The sequence below is a fragment of the Desmodus rotundus genome, chromosome 3 (genome assembly GCF_022682495.2).
Source record: "Desmodus rotundus isolate HL8 chromosome 3, HLdesRot8A.1, whole genome shotgun sequence".
In the NCBI taxonomy this organism is placed as follows: Eukaryota; Metazoa; Chordata; class Mammalia; order Chiroptera; family Phyllostomidae; genus Desmodus; species Desmodus rotundus.
The window spans coordinates 33,985,332-34,009,338 of record NC_071389.1 but is presented as its reverse complement, the minus strand read 5'-3'; the positions used below and the strand labels follow the sequence as shown (position 1 = coordinate 34,009,338).

Below are 24,007 nucleotides of genomic sequence, written 5' to 3'. Positions count from 1 at the left end.
CAAAAAAATAAAGTACCTAGGAATAAACTTAACCAAGGAGATAAAAACCTGTACTTGGAGAACTATAGAACACTGAAGAAAGAAATTAAGGAAGATAGAAATAAATGGAAACACATACTGTATTCATGGATTAGAAGAATTGACATCATTAAGATGTCCATATGACCCAAAGCAATCTATAGATTCGTGCAATCCCTATTGAAATACCAATGGCATATTTCACAGTTCTAGAACAAATATTTCAAAAATTTATATGGAACCAAAAGTGACCCTGAATAGCCTCAGCCATCTTGAGAAAAAAGAAGAAAGTAGGAGGGATCACAATAGCTGATATCAAACTATACTACAAAGCCACTATAATAAAAACAGTCTGGTAGTGGCACAAGAATAGGTATAGATCAATGGAACAGAATAGAGAGCCCAGAAATAAACCTGTGTCTCTATAGGCAATTAAATTTGAGAAAGGGGGCAGGAGCATAAAATGGAGTAAAAATAGCCTCTTCAATAAATGGTTTTGGGATATCTGGACAGGTATATGCAAACAAATGAAATTAGAACACCAACTTACACCATACAACATAAGAAACTCAAGATGGAAAAAGACTTTTAAATATAAGTCAAGACACCATAAAAGTCCTAGAGGAAAACATAGGTAGTAAAATATCAGATATCCCACACAGCAATATTTTTGCCCATATATCTCGTAGGGCAAGGAAGATAAATGAAAAAGTAAACAAGTGAGACAACATCAAAGTGAAAAGCTTCTGCACAGCTAAAGAAAATATCAACAAAATGAAAAGGAATCCAACTGTATGTGAAAGCATACTTGCCAATGATACCTCGGAGAAGGGTTTGATCTCTAAAATATGTAAGGAACTCATACAAGTCAACACCAGGAAGACAAACAATCCAATTAAAAAATGGGCAAAGGACCTTAATAGACACTTCTCCAAGGGGGACATACAGAGGGCACATAGACATATGAAAGAATGTTCAATGTCACATATGCAAATTAAAACCACAGTGAGATACCTTTTCACACTAGTCAGAATGGCCATCGTTAACAAATAAACAAACAACAAGTCCTGGCAAGGATGTGGAAAAAAGGGAACCCTAGTGCACTGTTCCTAAAGGGAATGCAGACTGGTGCAGCCACTGTGGAAACAGTATGGAATTTCCTCAGAAAACTAAAAATGGAAATGCCTTTTGACTGAGCAATTCCACTGCAGGGATTGTACACTAAGAATCCTGAAACACCAGTTCAAAAGAACCTGTGCACCCCAATGTTCATAGCAGCACAATTTACAATGGGCAAGTGCTGGAAGCAACCTAAGTGCCCATCAGTAAATGAGTGGATCAAAAAAACTGTGGTACATTTACACAATGGAATACTATGCAGCAGAAAGGAAGAAGGATCGACTTTTCACGACAGCATGAATGGAACTGGAGAGCATTATGCTAAGTGAAATAAGCCATTCAATGAAAGACACACACCATATGGTTTCACTTATAAGAGGAACTTAATGAACAAAGACAAATGAATACAATAGAACCAGAGGCATGGAAACATGGAACAGTCTGACAGCGACCAGAGGGGAAGGGCAAGGGGGATAATGGTAGAAAGAAGGGGAAGGGACTATTTAAAGAATGTGTGTAAATGTTCCATAGACATGGACAACAGCGCGGGGACTGACTGTGGGAGCGGGCAGTGGACTGGGTGGAGGAAGACAAAGGGGGACAATTGGGACAACTATAGTAGAACAACAATACAATGTTTAAAAAAATCTTATATGATTTTATTCTTTCCCCCCCCCAAATTTTGATTTTATTCTTTTAAAATTCATTGAAATTTGTTTTTATTTGGAGAGTTTAATCCATTTACACTTAAAATAATTACTGATAAGGAAGCATTTAGTTCTGCCATCTTATTATTTGTTTTATATGTATCATATTCCCCTCCTCTAATTTTTTCCATTATTGCTCTTTTGTGTTTAATTGACTTTTTTTGTTACTGTATTTTGATTCCTTTCTCATTTTCTTTTCTGTATTGTTTTAGTTATTGGTGGCTATTCTAGGGACTACAATTTTTTTTCAATTAATATCAGTTTAGCTTTAATAGTATACAAAAACTCCGTTCTGTACAGCTCCATCTCTGACCCTTTATGTTGTTATCACAACTTGCATCTTTATATATTATGAGCCCATTAACATCAATTTATAATTATTATTATGCATTTGTCTGTTAAATAATACAGAAGACAAGTGGAGTTACAAACCCAAAATGTAGTAATAATGACTTTTGTATTTATCATTGTTCTTAATTTCTTTGTATGTCTTCCAGTTACTTACTCTCTGTTGTCCTTTCATTTCCTCCGATGGACTCCCTTTATCATTTCTTGTAACGTAGGCTTCATAGTGACAGCCTACTTCAGCTTTTGTTTATCTTGTAATGTCTTAATTTTTCTTTCAGTTTTGAAGGACAGTTTTTTTTTGTTTACAGGTATTTTTTCTTTTAGCTCTCTGAGTATGTAATCCAATTGCCTTCTGACCTTTATAATTTCTGATAAGAAATTAGGTATTAATCTTATTGAGGATCCCTTATACATGAAATACTTTTCTCTTGCTCCTTTCATGGTAGGTTGATTGTGATGTGTTTTGGTATGGATAACTTTGTATTTATTCTTCTTGAAACCTTTAGAATCTTCTTGAATATGTAGTTTCTTGCTTTTATCAAACTTGAGTAGTTTTCACTTGCTTCTTCAAATATTCTTTCTGTCCATTTCTTCTTCTTCTGGGACTCCCTGTTTTGGGTATGTTGGTACACTTGGTAGGATTCTACATATTTCTTAAACTGTTTATTTTTCTTTGTTTTTCAGACTGGATAATTTTTGTTGACCTTTTTTTACCTTAATATGTTTTAATTTCATATTATATTTATATTAACATAAAAGTAGGTTTAAACTTTATGCTTATAGTTCTAAATAACAATAAAAGCTAAAACATTTACAAATTAAAACTAAACCAATAAAGTGCAAATTAATCTTCTTAAAAATTTATTTGTTGTAACAAATGGTGTGATTTTTTGCCCAAAAGAAATAAACATGAGTATTTGGTTCAGTAGCAAAAAGCTGCATTTTCATATCCCACTTTGTAACTGTTTCTGAATGTTTTTAATTTAATAATGATGAGAACACTTGTTTACATAAGTATCTTGTTCAGAATGGAATTGATAAATTTAAGCCTTTTTTTTCCTCTTTTTGGGTAATCAGAACAAAAAAATTGAACAAATCTATCAAATGCCATTTTAGAAATGTGTGACTTGACTGACTGAAATAATGAGCAATTGCCTTTATTGAAACCTGAATTAATCACTTTTGAATACAACTAATTTTAGAATTTGGAAAAGAAACATTCTTTACTATTTATTTGCTATTATGCTTATTGTTAATGTGCTTATTGTTGAGTTATTCTGTGTAGCAGCTTCCCAACATAATGGTTTTGACTGTAAGATACAGATTTCTCTGAGAACGCATAAGATCCTGGCAGGTGTATCATGCGTACAGAAACAGCATGCCCTCACTGTTCTCATTCTCAAGGACTCTGTGTTCCTCAGCTTCAACAATTTTGTTTTTTCAAATCAGATTTTAATTTTAAAACTTAACACTATTCTTGATGTGCATTTCACTGTCTTTGCATTTGCTAACAATATGTGATAAATGCCGTCACTCTTTGCAGCCATTTCATTCTTCAGTTGATTTTTCTTCCTTTCCCCAAAGAGTTTGCAATATAGACAAAACACAGAAAATCTTTAGAGCTTGAATAAAGTAACCAGGATCTAGTGGTTTTTCACCATTTGGTGGAATTTGTGTATAATAAGTTTCTGAAAACTTCCTTTCTGTATTGTCTTTTTTGAAAGTTATAATTTTTTACTTTGTTAAATTCTCTGATTTTTTTTTCTGCCTGTCTATTGTTGCTCTTGAAAAACTGTGGTTAATTTTTTATTTCATTTTATTGTATTTTTTAGTTCCAGAATTTCTGGTTCCATTAAAAATAATTACTTTTCTCTTTATTCAGATTTTTATTTGTTGATGTACTGTCCTGCTGCTTTTATTAGCTCTTTTGCTGTTCATGGTTTCTTTGAGTCTTTGAGCGTATTTAAGATAGTGATTGAAAGTCTTTGTCTAATAAGTCTGATGTTTGGTTTTTTTCAGTTTCTGTTAATTTCGCCTTTGAATGTACCATACTTTCTTCTTTCTTGCCATGCTTCACAATTTTTCTTTGGAAAAGTGGACAGTTTAAGTATTAACATCATAACTCTGGAGATTAGATTCTTCCCCCTCCTTATGGTTGGTTTTGTTGCTTTATGTGAGTTGTAGTTTTCTGTTTAATAACTTTTCTAAATAGTTTTTGTAATTTTTTTTTTGTAATGAGTGGTCTGTGCCTTAGTCTGCCTGGGTTACCATAACAAAATGTCATAGAATTGAACTTAATTTTCTCACAGTTCTCAAGGCTGGAAGTCTGAGGTCAGGGTGCCAGTATGTTTGGTTTCTGGTGAGAATTCCCCTCGTGACTTGCTGATGGCCACTCTCTTGCTTTGTTCTCACATGAGGGGGCAGGGGAAGGGAGGGTGAGAGAGCGCTCATGTCAGCAAGCACAATCTCTTTGGTGTCTCCTATAAGGGGTACTAATCCATTAAGAGGGCCCCACCGTCAAAACCTCATCTAAACTTAATTACCTCCCAATGGCCCCACCTCCTGGTACCATCACACTGCGGCCTAGGGCTTCAATATTTAAATTTTTGAGAGAGTACACAAACATTTAGCACATGACAGTTTCTGAGATCTCTATTTAGCTGTGTTTTGCTAGTACTATGAGAGAAATTTCTTTGAACATCTGGAGTAAAAAAAATAGAAATGAGAGGAAAATGAAGACAAAAAATATTGCCAGTTTTTGCAGACTGGCTGTATGTTGAGGCACTCTAATGCTTAGCTGGGCTGTTTATAACACTATCTTAGCCTTCCGTTCTCACTTGTGCTGAGCCTCGAAATGAACCAGTAGTTTTATCAGGTCTTCTCTGAGTAGGTATTCTGGCTTGGACTTGTCCATGGCTTTCTAAGTTTCCAAAGTGTTTTTCAATGCCCTAATTTCCTAAAGAAACACTCTTCCCAGCTTTTCTTTCAGATTTTTGTCATGTGTATTGTTTGCCTCAACTGTAAATTTTACCAGATTTAGTGGGTTTTTCATTTGCCTTAAAATGTTTTTGAAGAATGCCTTCTGTATAGCTGCTTCTTTACCACAAGAAAGTCTAAGTGGATGAAAGAAAGGACTACCTGGAGTTAGTCCTTCAGGTAGCTCTACGTAGGTCACAACAGACTAACCCAAGTGTTTTGAAGACAAAGTCTCCTCTGCTGCCTTAGAACCAGGGACCAGTGACCAACTGTTGCCCCTGAGCCAAGAGTGGGAAGGGAAAATGAAAATGAGGTAAAACTTTCACATACTGTTTTTAACTTAACTTTGCTTGTTTTGGTATTTCTTGGTTGATATAAACAAACTATTTTTCAGAGTTCTGACAAATTTGATTCTGATGATTTTTGCTTAATGTTTTGTTTTTCTATAGAAATTTTTTGCTTTTTCTATAGGGCTCTTGGTAATACTTCCTTCACCGACACCCCCTTTTTGAAGGAAATTGTGATGTCATTGAGGAAGTGTATTTTTGCTTACACTCTCTAATACTTGCTTTGAGTTTTTGCTGTGCTCTTTGTAGTTTTTATCTCCACTTTGTTCTGTGTGACTTCTGCCCTGTCCTAACTGTTCTTACCAGCTTCTATTGGTATTTTGAAGCCTTTGGATTATCCCTACCTTTTCATTTAGCTTAAAGTGAAGTTACATTGTTTTAATGTCTTGTTTGAATTTTTTCTTTTTTGTGGTGTTCAGGATTCAAACTAGTACCTTACACCTCAAAACTTCTTCTTGGTTCTTGTAATCAACCCCTATTCTCAACTTAATCCCCTGGTAATCATTAATACGCTTTTTGTTGTTATAATTTTGCCTTTTCTAGAATGTCATGTAAATGGAATCATAGAGTATGTAGCCTTGAGTGTGGCTTTCACTTAATGCATTTGAGATTTATTCACATTGTTTTGTATTATCAAAATTTGTTCATTATTATTGCTGAGTAGTTTTCTATTATATGACTGTACAGTTGAAGGAACTCTGGAATGCCTTATGTTTTCAGTGATTATAAACAATGCTATTATAAATATTCATGCATAATTTTCACATTAATATGAGTTTTCATTTCCTTTGGATAAGTACTTAGGAGCAGTATTGCTGTGTCCTAGCTTTCTAAGAAACTCTAGCATGTTTTCCACAGTGGCTACATCATTTTGCATCCTCACCAGCAATGTATGAGAGTTCCGATTCTTCTACATCCTTACCATCACTCGATATTGTCAGTGTTTTGGATTTCAGTCATTCTAATGTATGGAAGTGGTATCTTTCTGTGATTGTTTCTGCACTTCCCTAATGACTGAGGATAATGAGCATTTTTTAATGTGCTTATTCTCATCTTTGGTGAAGCTTCTGTCAAAATCTTTTTTTTTTTAATATTTTATTTAAAAGAGAGGGGAAGGGAGGGAGAAAGAGACGGAGTGAAACATCAATGTGGGAGAGAAACATTGATGGTTTGCCTCTCGCACACCCTCAACCCAGGCAGGACCTGGCCTGCAAGCCAGTCACGTGCCCTCAAGAGAATCAAACCGGTGACCTTTCAGTTTGTGGAATGATGCTCAACCCACTGTGCCACACTGGGGTGGGCAGTTTCTGTTAAAATCTTTCACTATTTATAATTTATTTAAATTGAGTTTTGAGGATTTTTCTTATATTCTAGGTACTTGTCCTCTGTTAGACGTGGTTTGAGGGTATTTTCTCCTACTTTGTGGCTTTTATCCTCTTAACAGTGTCTTCTGAAGAGCAATTCTTAATTTCAGTCAGTCCATTTAATCAGTTTTTTGGGTTGTACTTTTGCTGTTATATCTACAAATCACAAAGACTTTTTCCTATCTTTTCTGGAACAACATTATAAATAGAATGGAAGTCATACATGTAATTTAGAAGTTTTACTATCCACATTTAAAAGAAATGGAATTTATTGAAATAGTTTTATTTAAGCCAATATATTCAAAATGTTTCAACATGTATTCAATAGAAATATTACTAATGAGATACTTTACATTTTTATTTTTGTACTAAGTTCTGTTTTGCTATATATTTAATACAGCACATCTTAATGAAGGAGACACATTTCAGGGGCTCACTAGCCACTTGTGTGTATCGGCTGCCATATTAGCACAGATCTAGAAGTTTTAGGTTTTACTTTAGTCTGTTATTTATTTTGAGTTAATTTTTGTGTAAGAAACAAGGGATGGATTATTATTTTGTATAAGGTGCAATGTAGGTATATTCATTTATTTAACATATGACTGTTCATCAGAAACTTTTTACTAAAAATTGTTTTGGGCAGTTAGAGATCTAGGGATTATTTGGGCTCTAAAACTCAACATTTAAACATACTTTCTTTTATGGCTTTATTTTATTGCCTTTCATTTCATGGTACTGTAATTTACTTCATATTGGGTTGGCCAAAATGTCCGAATGGCTTTGTTCTGTAAAATAAAAGACTTTTTCGATAAAATAAAAGATATTATGGTTATTTCCATAAAATAAATTAAAATTTGGGTATTTGGAGTATATTGGTTATCTCCTGCTATTGGCTTCTAGTGGGTAGAGGCCATGGGGGCTGCTAAACAGCTTCCAATGCATAAGACAGCCCCATAGCAAAGAATCATTTAGCCAAAATGTCAATAGTACCAAGAAACTTCACAGACCACTTTTGACACATTCCATCAGTCACAGCACCTTTTCCATACGCTGCACAAATCTTTTTTGTGTATCAGTTGCATTTTTACCTTTTTGAAATAATAAAGCCAAAAGTGTTGCTTGTTTTCTTCCATCTTCAGTATTAAAATGGCTACATAAAAACTCACCAATTTTGATAATTTTTTGGAATGCACACTGATATGACAGTTAAAGACAAATAAACACAAACGGAGCTGTTGTACGGGAAAAACATACAGTCCTTTTGGCCAACCCAGTAGTCAGCAATTTTCAAACCATATGTATGAAATGCTCAAACGTGCTAGGCTTTTAGTGTCTTGGCTTTATTAATACACCTATTCAGACTTAAATTATTCATTATGCTATATACCTTTTTTGATTAATTAATCTGCCCACTCCCAAAATTTTATACAAAAATTCTTATTTCTTTGTTTCCAGGCATGTACTGGCATTGAAAATATTGATGAAGCTATTACATTGCTCGAACAAAATAATTGGGACTTAGTGGTAAGTACTTTTTAAATTTTTTTCCAGCTTCACTGAGCTATAATTGACATAATATTATGTAAGTTTAAGGTGTACAATGTGATGATTTGATGTATGGATGTGTTGTAAAATGATTATAATAAGGTTAGTTAACACATCCATCAGCTCACATAATTACTTTTTTGTGTGATGAGAACTTTTAAGATTTATTCTCTTAGCAATTTCAGGTAAATGAGTACGATAAAGTATTGCTAACTATAGTTACCATACTGTACATTATATTCCCAGAACTTGTAAGTGGAGGTTGGTACCTTTACTCATTCCCCCCCTGCCCCTGGCAACCACTCATCTACTCTGTTTCTGTAGTTTTGGTTTTCTTTTTAGACTGTACATATAAGTGAGATCATACAATATTTGTCTTTCTCTGGCTTATTCAAGTACCTTTTTTGTGTATCTGACCACTAACCAAATTTTATGAATTTTTAAAAATTTTATTTGTTTAAGAGGGGAAGGGAGGGAGAAAGAGAGGGAGAGAAACATTAATTGTTTGCCTCTCGCATCCAGCCAACTGGGGACCTGGCCTGCAACCCAGGCATGTGCCCTAATTGGGAATTGAACTGGTGACCTTTCAGTCCACAGAACAATGCCCAACCCTCTCAGCCACTCCAGCCAGGGCCCAAATTTTATGAATTTTTGCATGTCTATATTTTTATATTTGGTTCATTATATTTTAACTCTATAATTCTGTAACCGTAATGTGAATGAATAAAGTGTAAATGTTATATCTTTAGTATAAAGTTCATATTTAGGTCAGTATTAAATTACTAAATTATGAATTCTTATGTGTAATTTAAATAATTTTTAAACTTCTCTTATCTTACTGTGTGCATTAAGGTTTATCTTCCCTGTAGTATTGTGGTGGAGATACTTAGAAGAAGAGAGTAGTCAGACTTGTCTGAATAACTCTTATTTGATGTTTCCCTCTCACTTCCTGGGGACTTCACTGACGATTATTCCTTTTTAAAGCTGTTAAAGAAGTGGCGTTCTGCTGTGGTTTTCCTTATGAACTTCAGGCAGTTTATTATAAAAGTGGTTTAGTTTTGGGGCGGATTTGGGGAGGTGGCAGGAACTCAAAAGGCAAGGCCCAGTATAGCACTGCACATTCACAAAATTGTAATTTATTTACAATTGCAAAGTTAACTAAAAAATGTGCAACAATCTTAGAGCAGTATTGGTTGTATTGGGATGACACAGATGTCCCTCATTGCCTTTGAAATCCTAAAAATGTCTAAATTTCAATTTAGAAGAAGTGCTAATTTTCAAAAGTCAAAACTTGAGGCATGTACTTACAGAGTTGAGATTAGATATGTAGGTATATTCAAGTCCATACCTGGACTTACATAATCAACTATCAGTTATCTGTGTGCTTTGTGTAGATTTACTACTGTTGCTTTTTTACTCGAAATATAAAAAACATTTTCAGCTTGTAAAAGTAATAATGTTCATTATAATGAAATGACAATAGAACGTTAACAAAGAAGAAATTAGTAATCACCTTTAATCTCCTCACTTAGTAGTTAATTGTTCAACAATTATTCCAGGGTATGTTCTCTTAATTATGTGATTAAAAAATTTTTTAATATTAATGAGATTGTTCTGTTTCTCCTGTTTTGTGATCTGCATTTTTCATATAACAACCTACCATGAATATTTTTCTATCCAAGGAAATGTGACAGTTCATCAGTTTGACAAATGTTTGTGTGATGTTCGTATGTTATTTCATGGTTTGGTTGTAGCACACTAATTTTACCAATCAGTAGACATTTAGGAATTTTGCATTATTTTGCTGTTTTATACATTATTTGTGCACATGCATCCTTGCATGCTGAACCTATTATTTTCCTAGAAGATATTGAATAAATTTATTCATAATTGAATATCTGGATCAAATTGTATACATACACTTAAGTTTTTAGATACTTATAGTTAAATGGCCTTCCAGGATGGTTGCACATTTCTGTCAACTATATACATTTTGGGATTGCCTATTTCATTAAACCAGTGCTTCCTTATTTTTTAAAAAATATTCTAGCACGTGTCAAGATTTACAAATATTTGTATAGCCTACCTCCAAATCCATGCTTCTACCGCTGTGCATGATGCAGGGGGAAGGGACAGCAACCCATTTGCAATGATGTCCCAGGTTTCTTGTCTTGAAGCTTCTTTTGCAAGAACAGAAATTGGTTTATTTAGATTGTATATTTTTAGGATATTTTTAGAGAGAGGCTGATGTAAATTATTGGTTGAGGTTAAAAATGCCACCAATCCATTCTTGCATAGTATGGGTGAGAGGGATATGGGATAGAGTAAAGGGAGGCTTTGGACTGGGCGTAATGAACTATAAATCTTTGATGTGAAATTACCATTTATGGGAATGGATGTAATTCTTTATCTGCTTCCTGTTGGTTTATGTTCATTAGTTTTGAAGGTTAAAACGTTTGTTGGTTCTGGATATTTTCCTCAGTCCAATCTGTCTATTATTAGAGTATTGCAGAAGGAGAATTTTTCCAGATAGTGTTAAATAATTGAGTGGTACAAGTGCTCTCCAACTACTTCTGAGTTAATTGGTTTTTGGAAAATATGGTAATAGAACTTGGGTTAAAAACACTGGTGCTATATTTTTGCAAAAATGCGATCTTACATTGTATCCGGCCCAAGCAAAAGCATCAGGCTATTTTGCACAACCTTAAAGTTTTGGTTTTCTTTTGAAATATATGTCCTAGCTGGCTTTTCACTCCAGGTAATCCACTTTTATCTATAGTAAAGATTTGCTGTGCTGTGTAACTATCTTTCTCTATAAATTTTCTCATTTCTCCTGTTTTTATACCATAATTACATTGTGCTTTTAAACAATAAAAAATATTTTAAATAACACATTACTAGTTCAGACTTTATTAGGATCATGGAATTTTTTATATTGTGTTTTCTATATTTTGCCTGTGCATTATATTCTATATTGTAATTATCACTTCTCTGTATTTTATAGGCCTTATGGAACAGTTCATGTAATTTGAGTTTTTAACCTTAGACTTGTCTGTATTTAAAATTTTCTGTACATATTAGTTAGATCTCTCCTCCAGTGTTTTTGTGCACATTTTGCTACAGAAGTGTAGAGGAATGTGAGCTACGCACCACAGTCTGGAATTGTTTTGAATTTAAGATTAGAAAACTCATTCTGTCAGTACCAAATGCTTATAATGTAATTTATTCTAGGTATTATACATCGGGGGCATAAACAGATGTAACCATATGTGGTGCCAGACATTGAGAAGTGTACTGAAACATTGATTAGAAATGTGGTCTTTTTTTTTCCTTTCCAGTTTTTTTATTTTTAAATCACCCGAGGATGGAGATATATATATATATGTATATTTTTGTTATTGATGTTGATTTCAGAGAGAGAGGAATGGCTTGGGGGTGGGGAGAAGGAGAGTGAGAAAAACATCAATCAGTTGCCTCCCATATGAGCCCTGACAGGGAATGATTCCACAACCTAGTTATGTGTCGTGACCAGGGATCAAACCCGCAACCCTTTGGTGTAGGTTGACGGTAAACATGTGGTCTTTTATACATGTCTGTATATATGAAATTCCCTCACTTAATTAAAATTTTCAGTAAGCTCTAGGAAATTCAGAGAAAGATATCTGACATATACTTGGTAACCCAATGCTAAGAGAAGTAAAGTAAAAGTACACATTAACCTAACCATACTACATTTTAAGTACTCTATGATCTTAGGAAATGGTTTTTGAACTTCGTACTCAAATACTGCTCTAGTTTGCTGCCTCTGCTGACATAGCTGTTTTGTTGAAGAAAGACTCTATTCAGAGGACTTACATTTTTCTTTTACTGTGTGTTCCAACTTAAGGCAAAAATGAAACAAATCAACCTATATTTGGATTATTACTGAAATTTTTAGTCTTCCAGGATAATGTTGTCCTAATAGAAGCTTATAATAAAGTCATAAACACCTTTGAAGAGTCAAACCCAAGGAAAATTACCTTGCACGTTATCTGTCTCATTTTAAGATTTATTTAGGTACTTTAAAAGATTTCCATTCCACTTATTTTCACTTTTGAAGAAATGTAGTTTAAAGATTAGCCTAAAATTCCTTGGAACAGTTTCTTCTGCTGCCCTACTCAGGATGTGGCTATAGAGTTCCTCGAACGGGCACTGCTTTTCCACTTTATACAGTGCTATGAACACCTGCAGTTTTATGAATGAACTAGTTTAACCAGTGACATAATGAGTCTCTGTCATCCTCAGAAAGCAGCCGAGTATTGAGTGCTGCCCTTCATCAGTGGCCATTAGACACTGGCTTATGTTTGCACAATCCTTGCTATGACAAAGAGAATTTACTGTGAAGGAATATCTCATCCTATCAATTTGTCCTCCTTTGATATAGCCTTCTTTGTATCCCTTGTTTTTAAGTGACCATAAGCCCGTTATTTTTACAGAATTTTTCAATTTCTTAATTTGTAATTTGACCACCATCCTACCTCTACTGTATTTCCTTTTTATTGAGGTTCTACTTTGTACTAGGTATAATATCAAGTGTTTACCTACATTATGTCATTTAATCTTTACATTGGCACCAGAAAGTGGAAAGGTAGGCATTATCTTTATTTTATAATCAAGAAACTGAGGTCCAACGACATTAAGTAAACTATCCCTTCCCACACCACTTATAAGGGGTAAAACTGTGATTTTTGAACCCAGATCTGTTAGTCCATAAAATCTTCCATTGCTTTAAAAATCATAGTTTCAGGTTATTAGATTTTCTGTATTCAGTGTGTTATTCTATGAACTTCTGTGTTTTCTTTAAATTTTATTTTTCAGTGGTAGTTTACATACAACACTGTACTTTTTGTGTATATAGCAACATTGTATTATTTTGAGTGGTTAGACAGTTGTATACTTTACAAAGTGGTCCCCCTGATACTTCAAGTATTCACCTGGCACCATACACAGTGACTACAGTATTACTGACTGTATTCCCTATGCTATCCTTCACATCCCTGTGACTCTTTTATAACTACCAATTTATACTTCTTAATCCCTTCACCTTTTGCCCCCAGCCCGCAAACCCCCTCCCCTCTTGCAACCATCAGTCTGTTTTCTGAACTTCTATGTTTTTCCTCCTGTCGCTCACAATTCATTTCAGATTATCAAGTGAAAGAGCTCTTGGTATAGTCACACAGTGGTACTTTAAGTATGTTTATGCTTTGTTGTTAACTAATACTGTAAGATTCTAGAGTAAAGAAATTGTTTTTCTTATTTATTTTGTCTTGGCACATGGTAATTGTTTAATAAATGACTATTTCACTGATTGACTTTATTAGTGCATTTATTTTTAAGTCTGTTTTTCTTTCTCGTCATTTGGATATTTGAAAGGTCTTTGTTGTGAAGACTTCCGACTCTTACTGCTATTATTGTTCCTTATCTGGCAATCATAAGGTTTGAGGAAGAGGGAGGATAACCCAGATACCGAAGGAATAGGATTGGGCTGATTTCTTTATCTCACTAATAAAACTTAGATGTCTCTACCTATTGTTGCCTTTGGAGAAATATTTTTTCACAAACAAGTCTTTCCCTTTGTAATTTTTTTCCAGGCATCTCACAAGATTTTTTCCCCCTTCTGTTTATTTCTGGGTGTGCCATTCTGCCATAAAAAAAAGCTCATTATGTAACCTCAGCTATTTGAAATTTTTCATCAGTTCTGCATGTCAGGAGAAAATTTTGTGTGATAAAAGACTTGCTGCTTAAAATGTAGTTAAGTGGGTATAAAAGAATTGTTTTCTGTATTTCAAAGGAAAAGTTACGTTTTTCCAAACATGAAATTCTCAGTTTACCAAACAGTTCTAGTCAGAACTGTTTGAGGTCCACATTTTTTTCCCTGACTGCAACTTGACTTTCTGCTTAGTGTTTCATTGGATTTTGTTTCTTATGTTGTGTTATTTTTTCTTGAAATATAATATAGTTCTAGAATTACTATATGAACCACATATCTCTTATTTTATGAAAACCTGTCGTAGATAAAAGTTTAGAAGCTTTAAGACAATAAAAATGTGCGTGTTAATCATCTCTCAGGAAATGATGTGCTCAAGGTTTAATGAAATTTGGAAATGTGACTAATATTGTTTTTGATTTCGAGTACTACTTAATCTATAATGTTTCAGAACACATTAAACTATTTAAATTAAATTGTAAAGAGTCAGCTCGTTGTGAAACTGAGCTAAAAGGCTTTATGCTAATTCTGAAAGAAGTAGTACTATATGCTACTTATGACTTGAACTTTTAAAAAAAAGTACAAGTTGAAATGGTTTTTTTTTAATGGTATTGTTTTTAAAATTGTTCAGTTTAATCAGATGCAGTTTGCAGATACTTACAAACCATGCTACCCTACGATTAGTCTGATTTTAAAAAATGGGTTTATTTTCAAGTTGCATTGCTGTGCTATTTAACTAATTTATTTCTATTACTGAAGTGGTTTAAACAAAATATTGCAGCAAAGCTAGTGGTTTAGCACACCTGTAAATGTGATGACTTGCAGTTCCTCCTGCTGGTTTCAAGGACCAGCTGACATAAATCAGTGTGTGCTTGGAAAAGAAAAAGAAAATATGGCAGTTTAAATTCCTGTTTTTATAATTCTTTATATTCGTACTGACAGTTAAAAATTTTTGCTACCTAATGGTAATATAATTTCCTAAAAATTTTAGTTACAGTTCTATCTTAAAGTAAAATGGAAATTAAAATGTTCACATAAAAAGTTTTATATTTCATTCTCTTATTTTATTACAAAATATTTGTGAGGTGAGAATGCTTAGGATCTACTCTCAGCAATATAATTCTCTTTTAATAATCTAATTTTGGATTTTGTTGTTTGGCTTATATTTTGTTTAATTTGATGTTTTAGTAATTTTTAAATATTTTAGGTGTACTCATCTAGTACTTCTTTCTCTTGAGCACAGGTTTCTCTCAAACACATACTTTCTGTATGTCTTTAAAAAACTGATAGTCAAGCTTAAAATCCTAACACATGGTTAATAGTGGTAACATAGTTCCATAGTTCTTCAGCTTCAGGATGCTATGCTTTGTCTGTATTCACTCTGATTACAGGAAACTGAACAGTGGAGTTGTTCTATGAATGCCTCTGTATTGGACCGTCTTCCTTAGCTTCATGGTTTTAAAAAAATTATTTTAAAATTTGAATTATTTTATTATTTATGATCTGATAGTTATCACAATTTTTCCCCCTTAGCCTCCCTCTCCCCAGCCACCTCCACTCCCTCAGGCAATCCCCACACTCTTATCCATGTCCATAGGTCATGGCTACAATATTCCCTCTGTTGTACTTTACTTCCCCATGGCTGTTCTGTAACCACCAATTTGTACTTTTTAATTCCTTCACTTTTTTCACCCATGCCCCCAATACCCCTCCCATCGGGCAACCATAAAAATGTTGTCTGTATCTATGATTCTATTTCTGTTCTGCTTATTTATTTATTTTGTTTTTTAGATTCAGTTGTTGATAGATAATGTATTTGGTTGCCATTTTATTGTTCATATTTTTGATCTTTTTCTTCTTAAAGAAGAACCTTTAACATTTCACATAAAGCTGGTTTGGTGGTGATGTACTCCTTTGGTGTTTTGTCTGTGAAGTTCTTTATCTGTCCTTCAATTCTAAATGATACTTTGCTGGGTAGAATAATCTTGGTTATAGGTTCTCGCTTTTCATGACTTTGAATATTTCTTGCCAATCCTTCTAGCCTGCAAATTTCTTTTGAGAAATCAGCAGACAGTCTAATGGGGGTTCCCTTGTAGGAAACCAACTACTTTTCAGATTTTCTCTTTGTGTCAACCTTTGGCATTTTAATTATACGTGCTTGGGGATGGGCCTCTTTTGAGTTCATCGTGTTTGGGACTCTGTGTTTCCTGAACCTGTATGTCTGTTTCCTTCACCAAGTTAGGGAAGCTTCCTGTCATTATTTTTTCATATATTTTTGCGTCTCTCTTCTCCTTCCGGCACCCCCATAATGTGAATGTTGGTACTCTTGAAGTTGTCCCAGAGGCTCCTTACACTATCCTCATTTTGGGGGGTTCTTTTTTCTTCTTGATGTCTGACCGATGTTTTTGCTTCCTTATATTCCAAATCGCTGATTTGATTTTCAGCTTCATCCTCTACTGTTGATTCCCTATAAATTGTTCTTCATTTCATAAATGTATCCTTAATTTCTGACTGCTTCTTTTTTATGACTTCCATGTCCTTTTTTATTCTGTTAAAGTTCTGAGTTCATCTGTTCTTCCTCTAAGTTCATTGAACAACTTTTTAACCAGTGTTTTGGTCTCTACATCTAGTAGATCGCTTTTCTCCATTTCATTTACTTCTTTTTCTAGAGTTTTGTTTTTGTTCTTTCCTTTGGGCCATGTTTCTTTGTCTCATCTTGGTAGACTCCCTTTGTTTCTATGTATTAGGAAGAGCTGCTACAACTTCCTGGCTCAGTAGAGTGGCCTAATGTGGTAGGTGTCCTGTCGGGTCCAGCGGCACAGCCTCCCCTATCACCCAAGGTGGATACTCAAGGTGTGCCTACCATGTGCGTGGTGTACACCTCTGGTAGCTGAACCTTGATTACTATTGGCAGGTCATGGGAGGGATTTACGCAGGCTAGTCAGCTGCAAGGACTGGCTGTGACCACTGACCATCATCCTCCGACCACCATGGAGGATCAGTTGTGCAGGGGCCCACTCCACGGAACAGGACTTACTCAGCAGGGCTCTGGTGCCTGTTGAGTCCACCCCTTGTGTGTGTTACTGTGGAGGTGGTTGGGTGGTGGTGCTTTGACGTGATCTGTAGCTGTCCACTGATTGCGCAGGCTCTGGGGTCTCCTGGGATGTGCAGGCCAAGGTTGGCCACTGCTTGTGTTCTGTCCAGGGCCACCAAGCATTAGCTACAAAGTGATCTGCAGATGGCTGCTACTTGTGCTGGTCTTGGAGGTGCCCAAGTGAGGCCAAGCTGGGAACCAAGGGCGGCTGCTGCTAGTGCTGAGTTGGGGTCACTTAACGAGAAGTATGGGCCACGTTGATGCTGCTTGTCTGAGAGAATTTAGGAAAATTTGAAGCATGAGCCAAGATAAGCCATTTGTATGGAAAAACCACTGGAAACAGCTTGAGTGGGCCTGAAAATTGGGTGGGACAGAGCCTCAGGGAGTTCTCAGGGTGGGGCATACATGTGAGCCAGGTTGGTAGAGTGTCAGATATGGTACTTCCCTGACAGTTCTGTGGAGGGAGGACTCAGAAAAAGGAAAAATGGCTTCTTCCAGCACCCCCCCCCCCCCCCCCCCCCCCCGCCCCCAGCTCTTGCCCTGATGCCAGACACTTCAGTTCCTTCCTGTATGTCCCTGATGCCTTTCAGTCTACTGCTCCCATGCTGGAACTCAGAGGGAGTGAGTCCAAGTAAATCTGTGAGTGGGCCCTTTAAGAGGAACTGCCGGGGACTCCAGAAGTTTCTGTCTTCCACATTCTCAATCCCCACTGTTTTTACAGCCAGAAGTTTTAGGGACTTACCTTCCTGGCACTGGAACCCTGGGTTTGGGTTGCCTAGTGTGGGGCTGGGACCCCTCGCTCCCCAGATATCCCTCCTTATTGTTATCTACCACATGGTAGGTGTGGGACAGCCCATTCCACGTCTCTGCTCCTCCTACCAGTCTCGATGTGGGTTCTTCTTTATTTCCGTAGTTGTAGGTCTTCCATTCACCTTGGTTTCTACTTCTGAATAGTGGTCGTTCTGTAGATTAGTTGCAATTTTGCTGTGGTTGTGTGAGGAGGTGAGCCGTGTTTACTTACGCCTCCATCTTGTGTAAGGAAATTCCTTAGCTTAATGTTAAAAGCCCTCTATCATTTAACCCTGCCGTTTCATTATGAATGAGCTTCCATAACTCAGGAGGTTGTGTGACCTCATACAGCCAGATTATCCTGTAATCTCAAACATGCCAATCATATTCCTACTGCCAGGCCTTTGCTTTATAGGTCTCCCATGGATTCCTTCCCTTCCCTCCTGTTGCCAATCCAGATTTTATTCTTACTTTAAGAAGAACTGTTCTTTTAACACTTAGCCTTTGCTACATTGTTTGTTCATCCCTCCTTTTCTTCCTCTCTCCCTCCCTGGTCCCCCTCTCTTATACTTGTTGAAAGAATTAAAATGACTTTCAGCTAGGGTGTGTAAGGAAATGCTTTATGCATAAGCATACAGTTTGATTCACAGATATAGCTGGGAAAATGCATAACATGATACCTTTAATAAATTCATTGCTAGCAGCTGTGCATATGTATTTGAGACTGTGTGAATAGTTCTGATGTATTGCCACATTATTACCAACATGTTTGCATTTTGATTTTTTTAACAAAGACGTTTATTATCTCAGTTTCAAAACTGAAGTCTCATTCTAGAGGCCAGCAGTCTCTGTAGTCAGAGGTCTGTATTGTAGAGGTCTGTATGGCAAGTCCCAGAGCACTCTCACAAATTCTAGGCTTGAATTTTTGGATTATTTTCTTAGTAATTTGTTTAACGCACAGAGAACGAATATTTTAAAAATGTATAATGACTGATAACAGCATGTTTAGAACATGAGCATATCTTAAAATCTTAAGGAATTGCAGAAGAGTTGCAAAATAGTACAGAGTTCTTGATAACTCTTCATCAAACTTATAATGTTAACATCTTAAACAACCACAGTACAATTGGTACAGTACTCTTCCTAATTTTGGTACAACACTATTATAATGCAAAAGCACTTTTGTACCATTGGCACAAAACTATTAAATAAATACAGACTTTTTGACTATCACTAGGTTTTCTATTAATATACTTTTTTTGGTTCAAGATCTAACTCTAAGATCCACAATGCCTTTAGTTTTCATGTCTTCACCACCTCCTCTAATCTGTGATAATTCCTTAGTTCTCTTTGTTTCGTGACCATGACACTTTTGGAGAGCAGCAGAATCAGTGCTGATCAGGTGTTTGGTAGCATATTCCCGAGTTTGGATTTGTCTGATGTTTTCTCATGCGCGATACACTAAGCTTAATCATTCTTGGCAAGACTACCACAGATGTGCTTTTGTGCCTTTCTCAGTGTAACAGGATGTGCATGATGTCAAGATGTCGTCTTAATGATGGTGTTACCTTGGACACTTGGGAAAGGTGGTGTCTTCCAAGTGTCTCCATTGTGAAGTTACTATTTTTCCCTTTGAAATTAGTAAATGTGTTGTGGGGAGATATGTTGAGACTATAAAAATACCCTGTTTTTCTTAAAATTTTTGCCCACTAATTTTATGTCCTCTCTTAATTTATCACTGTACATCTTATAAAATTGTTTCTTAGTAGTTGTCCTATGTTTTACAATATAAGCATTAAACAATCAGAGTCCACATTTAAATAATATACTGCTTTACGTATAGTGCGATGGCCCTATGCTTTTTAGTAGTTCTATTTCTTCTCACCCATTTTGTACTATTGTTGGCATATATTTTAGTTTTGCATATTCTATAAACACAATATTTTGCTGTTTTTTGCTTCAGATAATTATCTTTTAGAGAAATGAAATGTGAACCAGAAACAATTTTATTTTACTCTCATTAGTTTCATTTCTTGGTATAAATTTTTGTTTTTCTCTGGTATCATATTCCTTCTGCCTGAACCACTTTCTTTAATAGTTCTTGTAGAGTAGGTTTGCCGGCAATAAATTCTCAGTTTTCTTTGTCTGAGAAAATTATTATTTCTTCTTCATTTTTGAAAGTACTTTCATTGGGTGTGGAATTTTGGGTTGCCTTTTTCGGGGGTTGGTTTTCCTCTAGCACTTTAACGATGTCCCTCTGTTATCTTCTGGCTCACATGGTTTCTGGAGAGAAGTCTGTTGCAGGTCTTACATTTGTTCCTCTGAATGTAATCCTCTTACCCGCTCTGTCTGCTCTCAGTATTTCCTTTCTCTGTTTCTCAGCAGTTTGAATATGATCTGCCTTAGAGTGTGTGTGGTATGTGCACATGTGCACACTCGCTTGGTGTTCCTGGATCTGTGGTTTTGAAGATTTTTTAAATATTGAGACTAAATTCATGTAACATACAGTTAACCATTTTAAAGTGGAGAGGTCATTGGTATTTAGTGTATTCACAGTATTGTGCAAACTACCACCTCTCTTTAATTGGTTTTGAACATTCTTGGTTATTATTTTTTATTTGTTCTTTTCTATTTCTCTTCTGTATTTCTGTCTATGTATACTATATTAAAGAGTTTTATTTTGTCTTATACCTTTTGGATTTTCCTTTTTTTTTTCCTCATCTTTTTTCCCACTATATGTTTCAGGTTTTAGTAATTTCTATAGTTTTATCTTCCAGTTCTCTGATTCTTTCCTTGACTATGTCAGTTCTGCTGATAAGTATGTTGAAGACATTCTTTATCTGTTACTGTTTATTATTTCTAGGATAGTTTCTATCTTTCTGCTGAAACAACCCATTTGGTCTTATGTGTTGTCCATTTTTTCTACTAGGGCCTTTAACATATTAGTTACAGTCATTTAAAATTCCTTGCCAGGTCTGATGTCTGTATCCTACCTGAGTCTGTTTCTGGCAATTGCTTGTCACTTACAAATGCGCTTTTTATGGCTTTTTGATATACTTTGCAATTTTTTTGGTGGTGGTTCTTGAAGGCTGGGCTGTTTATGTAGGCTAGTAGAGACTAAGTTAAATGATTTTTATGTCTGGAAATGGGCATGCCTTTCTTTATGCTAAGACTTTAGTATAGGTGTTTGAGTTGACCTTATTTTGAGTTGGATTAGGTTTGAATTTCTTTTATGACTCTGCTCAATATACCAAAAACTTCAGTTTTCTCTTGTGATACCTTGTATTTAGGGTGTTGACTAGTTTGCTAGAGATTTTTCTTTCATTTTAAACTAGGGTTTTATTTAAATAGCATGATGCTTGACTTAAGGAAAAACTATCTAGGATTCATTTCTTCTAGAGTAACTTATCCCTACTTAAAGACAGATCACCCTATACATAATAGCTATATACAAAAAAGTTATGATTGTCCTTGGTTTTACAATAATCAGTGAAAAACATTAGAATTCTTCCAATTAAACAAGGTATGCAAGGATTTTTATATTCTTTTTTTTATTAACCAGTGGGAGCAAAATAACTTACTAGAATATAAAGAGCTGAATGAGCATGCAACTAATGGAGAAAGGGGTATTCTCACAGAATCAGTATTTTTCCCCACCCGATCTTTATTTGATGTTGATTAAAACATACCACTGGCTGCTTAGTTAAAAAAAATGCAAATGCTCGTGCACATACCTCAGTTACTTTAAGTGCAATAAAGGAATATAGAAGGGGAAAATGAAAAAATAGAGAAAGCTAGACTGTAGTAGTCAGGATGTGGTGGAACCAATTGTGGTTTACTAATTGAGAATCTCTTGTTGGTCTGGAGGGACAGAGTTCTGAAGTGAAGTAGCAGCTTCCTCTTTTTGGTAGACACCCCCTGTCTTCTATGGGGACACATCAATTGTATCTTCATTTTCAGTTTCCAATTGTGTAGATGTGTCTGTTTCATTGATTGGCTGCCCATCAAATTGGAATATGATCTGCCTCATGGATAAACCCTGTCATTCGCAACAGGCTTTCATTAGTTTACTAAGTGGTGTGTGCCTCTGAAACAGCACCTTCCTCCTGTCCTGCTACCGTCAAATTAATATTGGGTTGGCCAAAAAGTTCGTTTGTTTTTTTCTGAAAGATGGCTCTAGCAGCGCTTAGTTGTCTTTAACTTCATTTGAAACAATTTCGTGAGATTGCATTGTGACAGCTGCCATATCAGTGTGCATTTTAAAAAACTTACCAAAATTGGTGAATTTTTGTGTAGCCTTTTTAATATTGAAGATGGAGGAAAATAAATGACATTTTTTGCATATTATGCTTTGTTATTTCAAGAAAGGTAAACATGCATCTGAAATGTGAAAAAAAAGAAGATTTATACAGTGTATGGAGAAGGTGCTGTGACCAATTGAACCTGTCAAAAGTTGTTTGTGAAGTTTCACGTTAGAGATTTCTCGCTGGATGATGTTCCGTGGTGGGGTAGACCAGTCGAAGTTGATAGCGATCAAATAGGGACATGAATTCAATATTCTACCACTCAGGAGACAGCTGACATACTCAAAATATCCAAATCCATAAAGTTATTGGTGAAAATGAAAAATGTGTCTTTTTTATGGGGGAAAAAAATGGGACTTTTTGGCCACTCCAATATGATCGTTATTCTCAGTCTTGACTCTTTCCTTGGGCTTTTCATCCGCCATGGTGAGCACTGGTGTCTCTTCAGCTGCCACTTCACAAAAGAGGTACCAGGTCTGCATCGAAGAAACGCAGGAACAGCACCAGGAGCGGCAGAAGGAGGCAGCCGCAGTGGAGGAGGGAGAGGGCATGAGCTAGAGATTTTTTTGTGTGTTTGCTCCACTCTCAGCTTTTTGGTTTTTCCCTTTGAGCTTTATATCAATCAGAGAGTGTGTCTTTCACAAGTTGTTATTCTGCTAGTTATCCTGGCCGTGGTGACTAGAGAACATTCTCTGTCCTGAATCCCATCTTTGTATTAGTGGTTTATATTTATATAGTCTTCTGCGGGCATTGAATCCCTAGGTCTTGGATTTGTGGCCTTCTCAAAGCTCCTGTCTCATTCCAGCTATACTTCTGAGGCCAGCATGTTTTCCTGCCCCTCTTCCAGGGGAAGAGTATCTCTACCCCCACCCCTTATCTCTTCTTCTGGTTGCTATGGATGTCATCAGTACCCTAAGATTTCAGTGTTTGTTGTACTTTTCAAATTAAGGCTTCTGTTTTGTGAGGGAGATGGAAGGGTCTTTGCAGAATTTTGTGCCCCTCTGGTGTTGCTGATTCTCTCCTTTGTTTTGAACCTCAGTGGAGGTTCAAAGTGGAGACTTTCTTGGACTTCACCAATTTATTTTTTATGTGAGCATTTGGTGGCTTTAATGCAGAAGTCCCATTTGCCTTAACTCACTGTTACCAGTGCACTGTTAGTCTCCACCAATTTGTCATTCCACTCTATTGTAACTTACCTTAGTAATAAGCCAGTGCTCACATCTTCTCTCTCTCTGCATGCACCTGTCTTAGATTTTGGGCCAGTTGTTTGCTTTGTGACTTTAGCATTCCAGTGAGCTCCAGAAAAGTCATGGCGTTGTGTGTCTCTATATTATAAGGTTGGAAGCAATACTCCTTTGTTGTTTTTTGAAAACCTCTGTAATTTCAGTTTGTTTCTTCTTTCTCCAATAAATATGAAGTGGATGGTTTTAAAGTTTCTAAGATGCAAGGCCCTTTCTGGTTTCTTTTCTTTTTGTCAGTAATTTGTAGTTCCATTGTGTTGCATTCAGAGAGTTTTGTTTATAACATTTTGTTTTGTGGAAACAGTTTCTTTGTGACCTAACATATGATCGTTTTTTTGTGCACGTGTCTCTGGCTTTTGAGAGGTGTGTTCTCTATTAGAATGTGGAGTGTAATATATATCCATAAGAG

General features: G+C 35.7%; 1 protein-coding gene and 1 pseudogene across 3 annotated transcripts in view; one reads left to right on the top strand and one right to left on the bottom strand.

Annotated features, from left to right (window-relative positions):
* Positions 1-24,007, top strand: part of FAF1 (Fas associated factor 1) — a 423,880-nt gene that overhangs the window by 52,911 nt on the left and 346,962 nt on the right. For all 3 annotated transcript variants that reach the window (XM_024571040.4, XM_045204230.3, XM_024571039.4), the window contains one exon: positions 8,335-8,403. Coding sequence is in view for 1 of the 3 variants with exons in the window: in XM_024571039.4 (XP_024426807.2) it covers positions 8,335-8,403 (69 nt within the window). In the remaining 2 variants the exon portion in view is untranslated. The remainder of the gene's footprint in view (positions 1-8,334; positions 8,404-24,007) is intronic.
* Positions 21,892-22,782, bottom strand: LOC128780466 (small ubiquitin-related modifier 2 pseudogene; annotated as a pseudogene).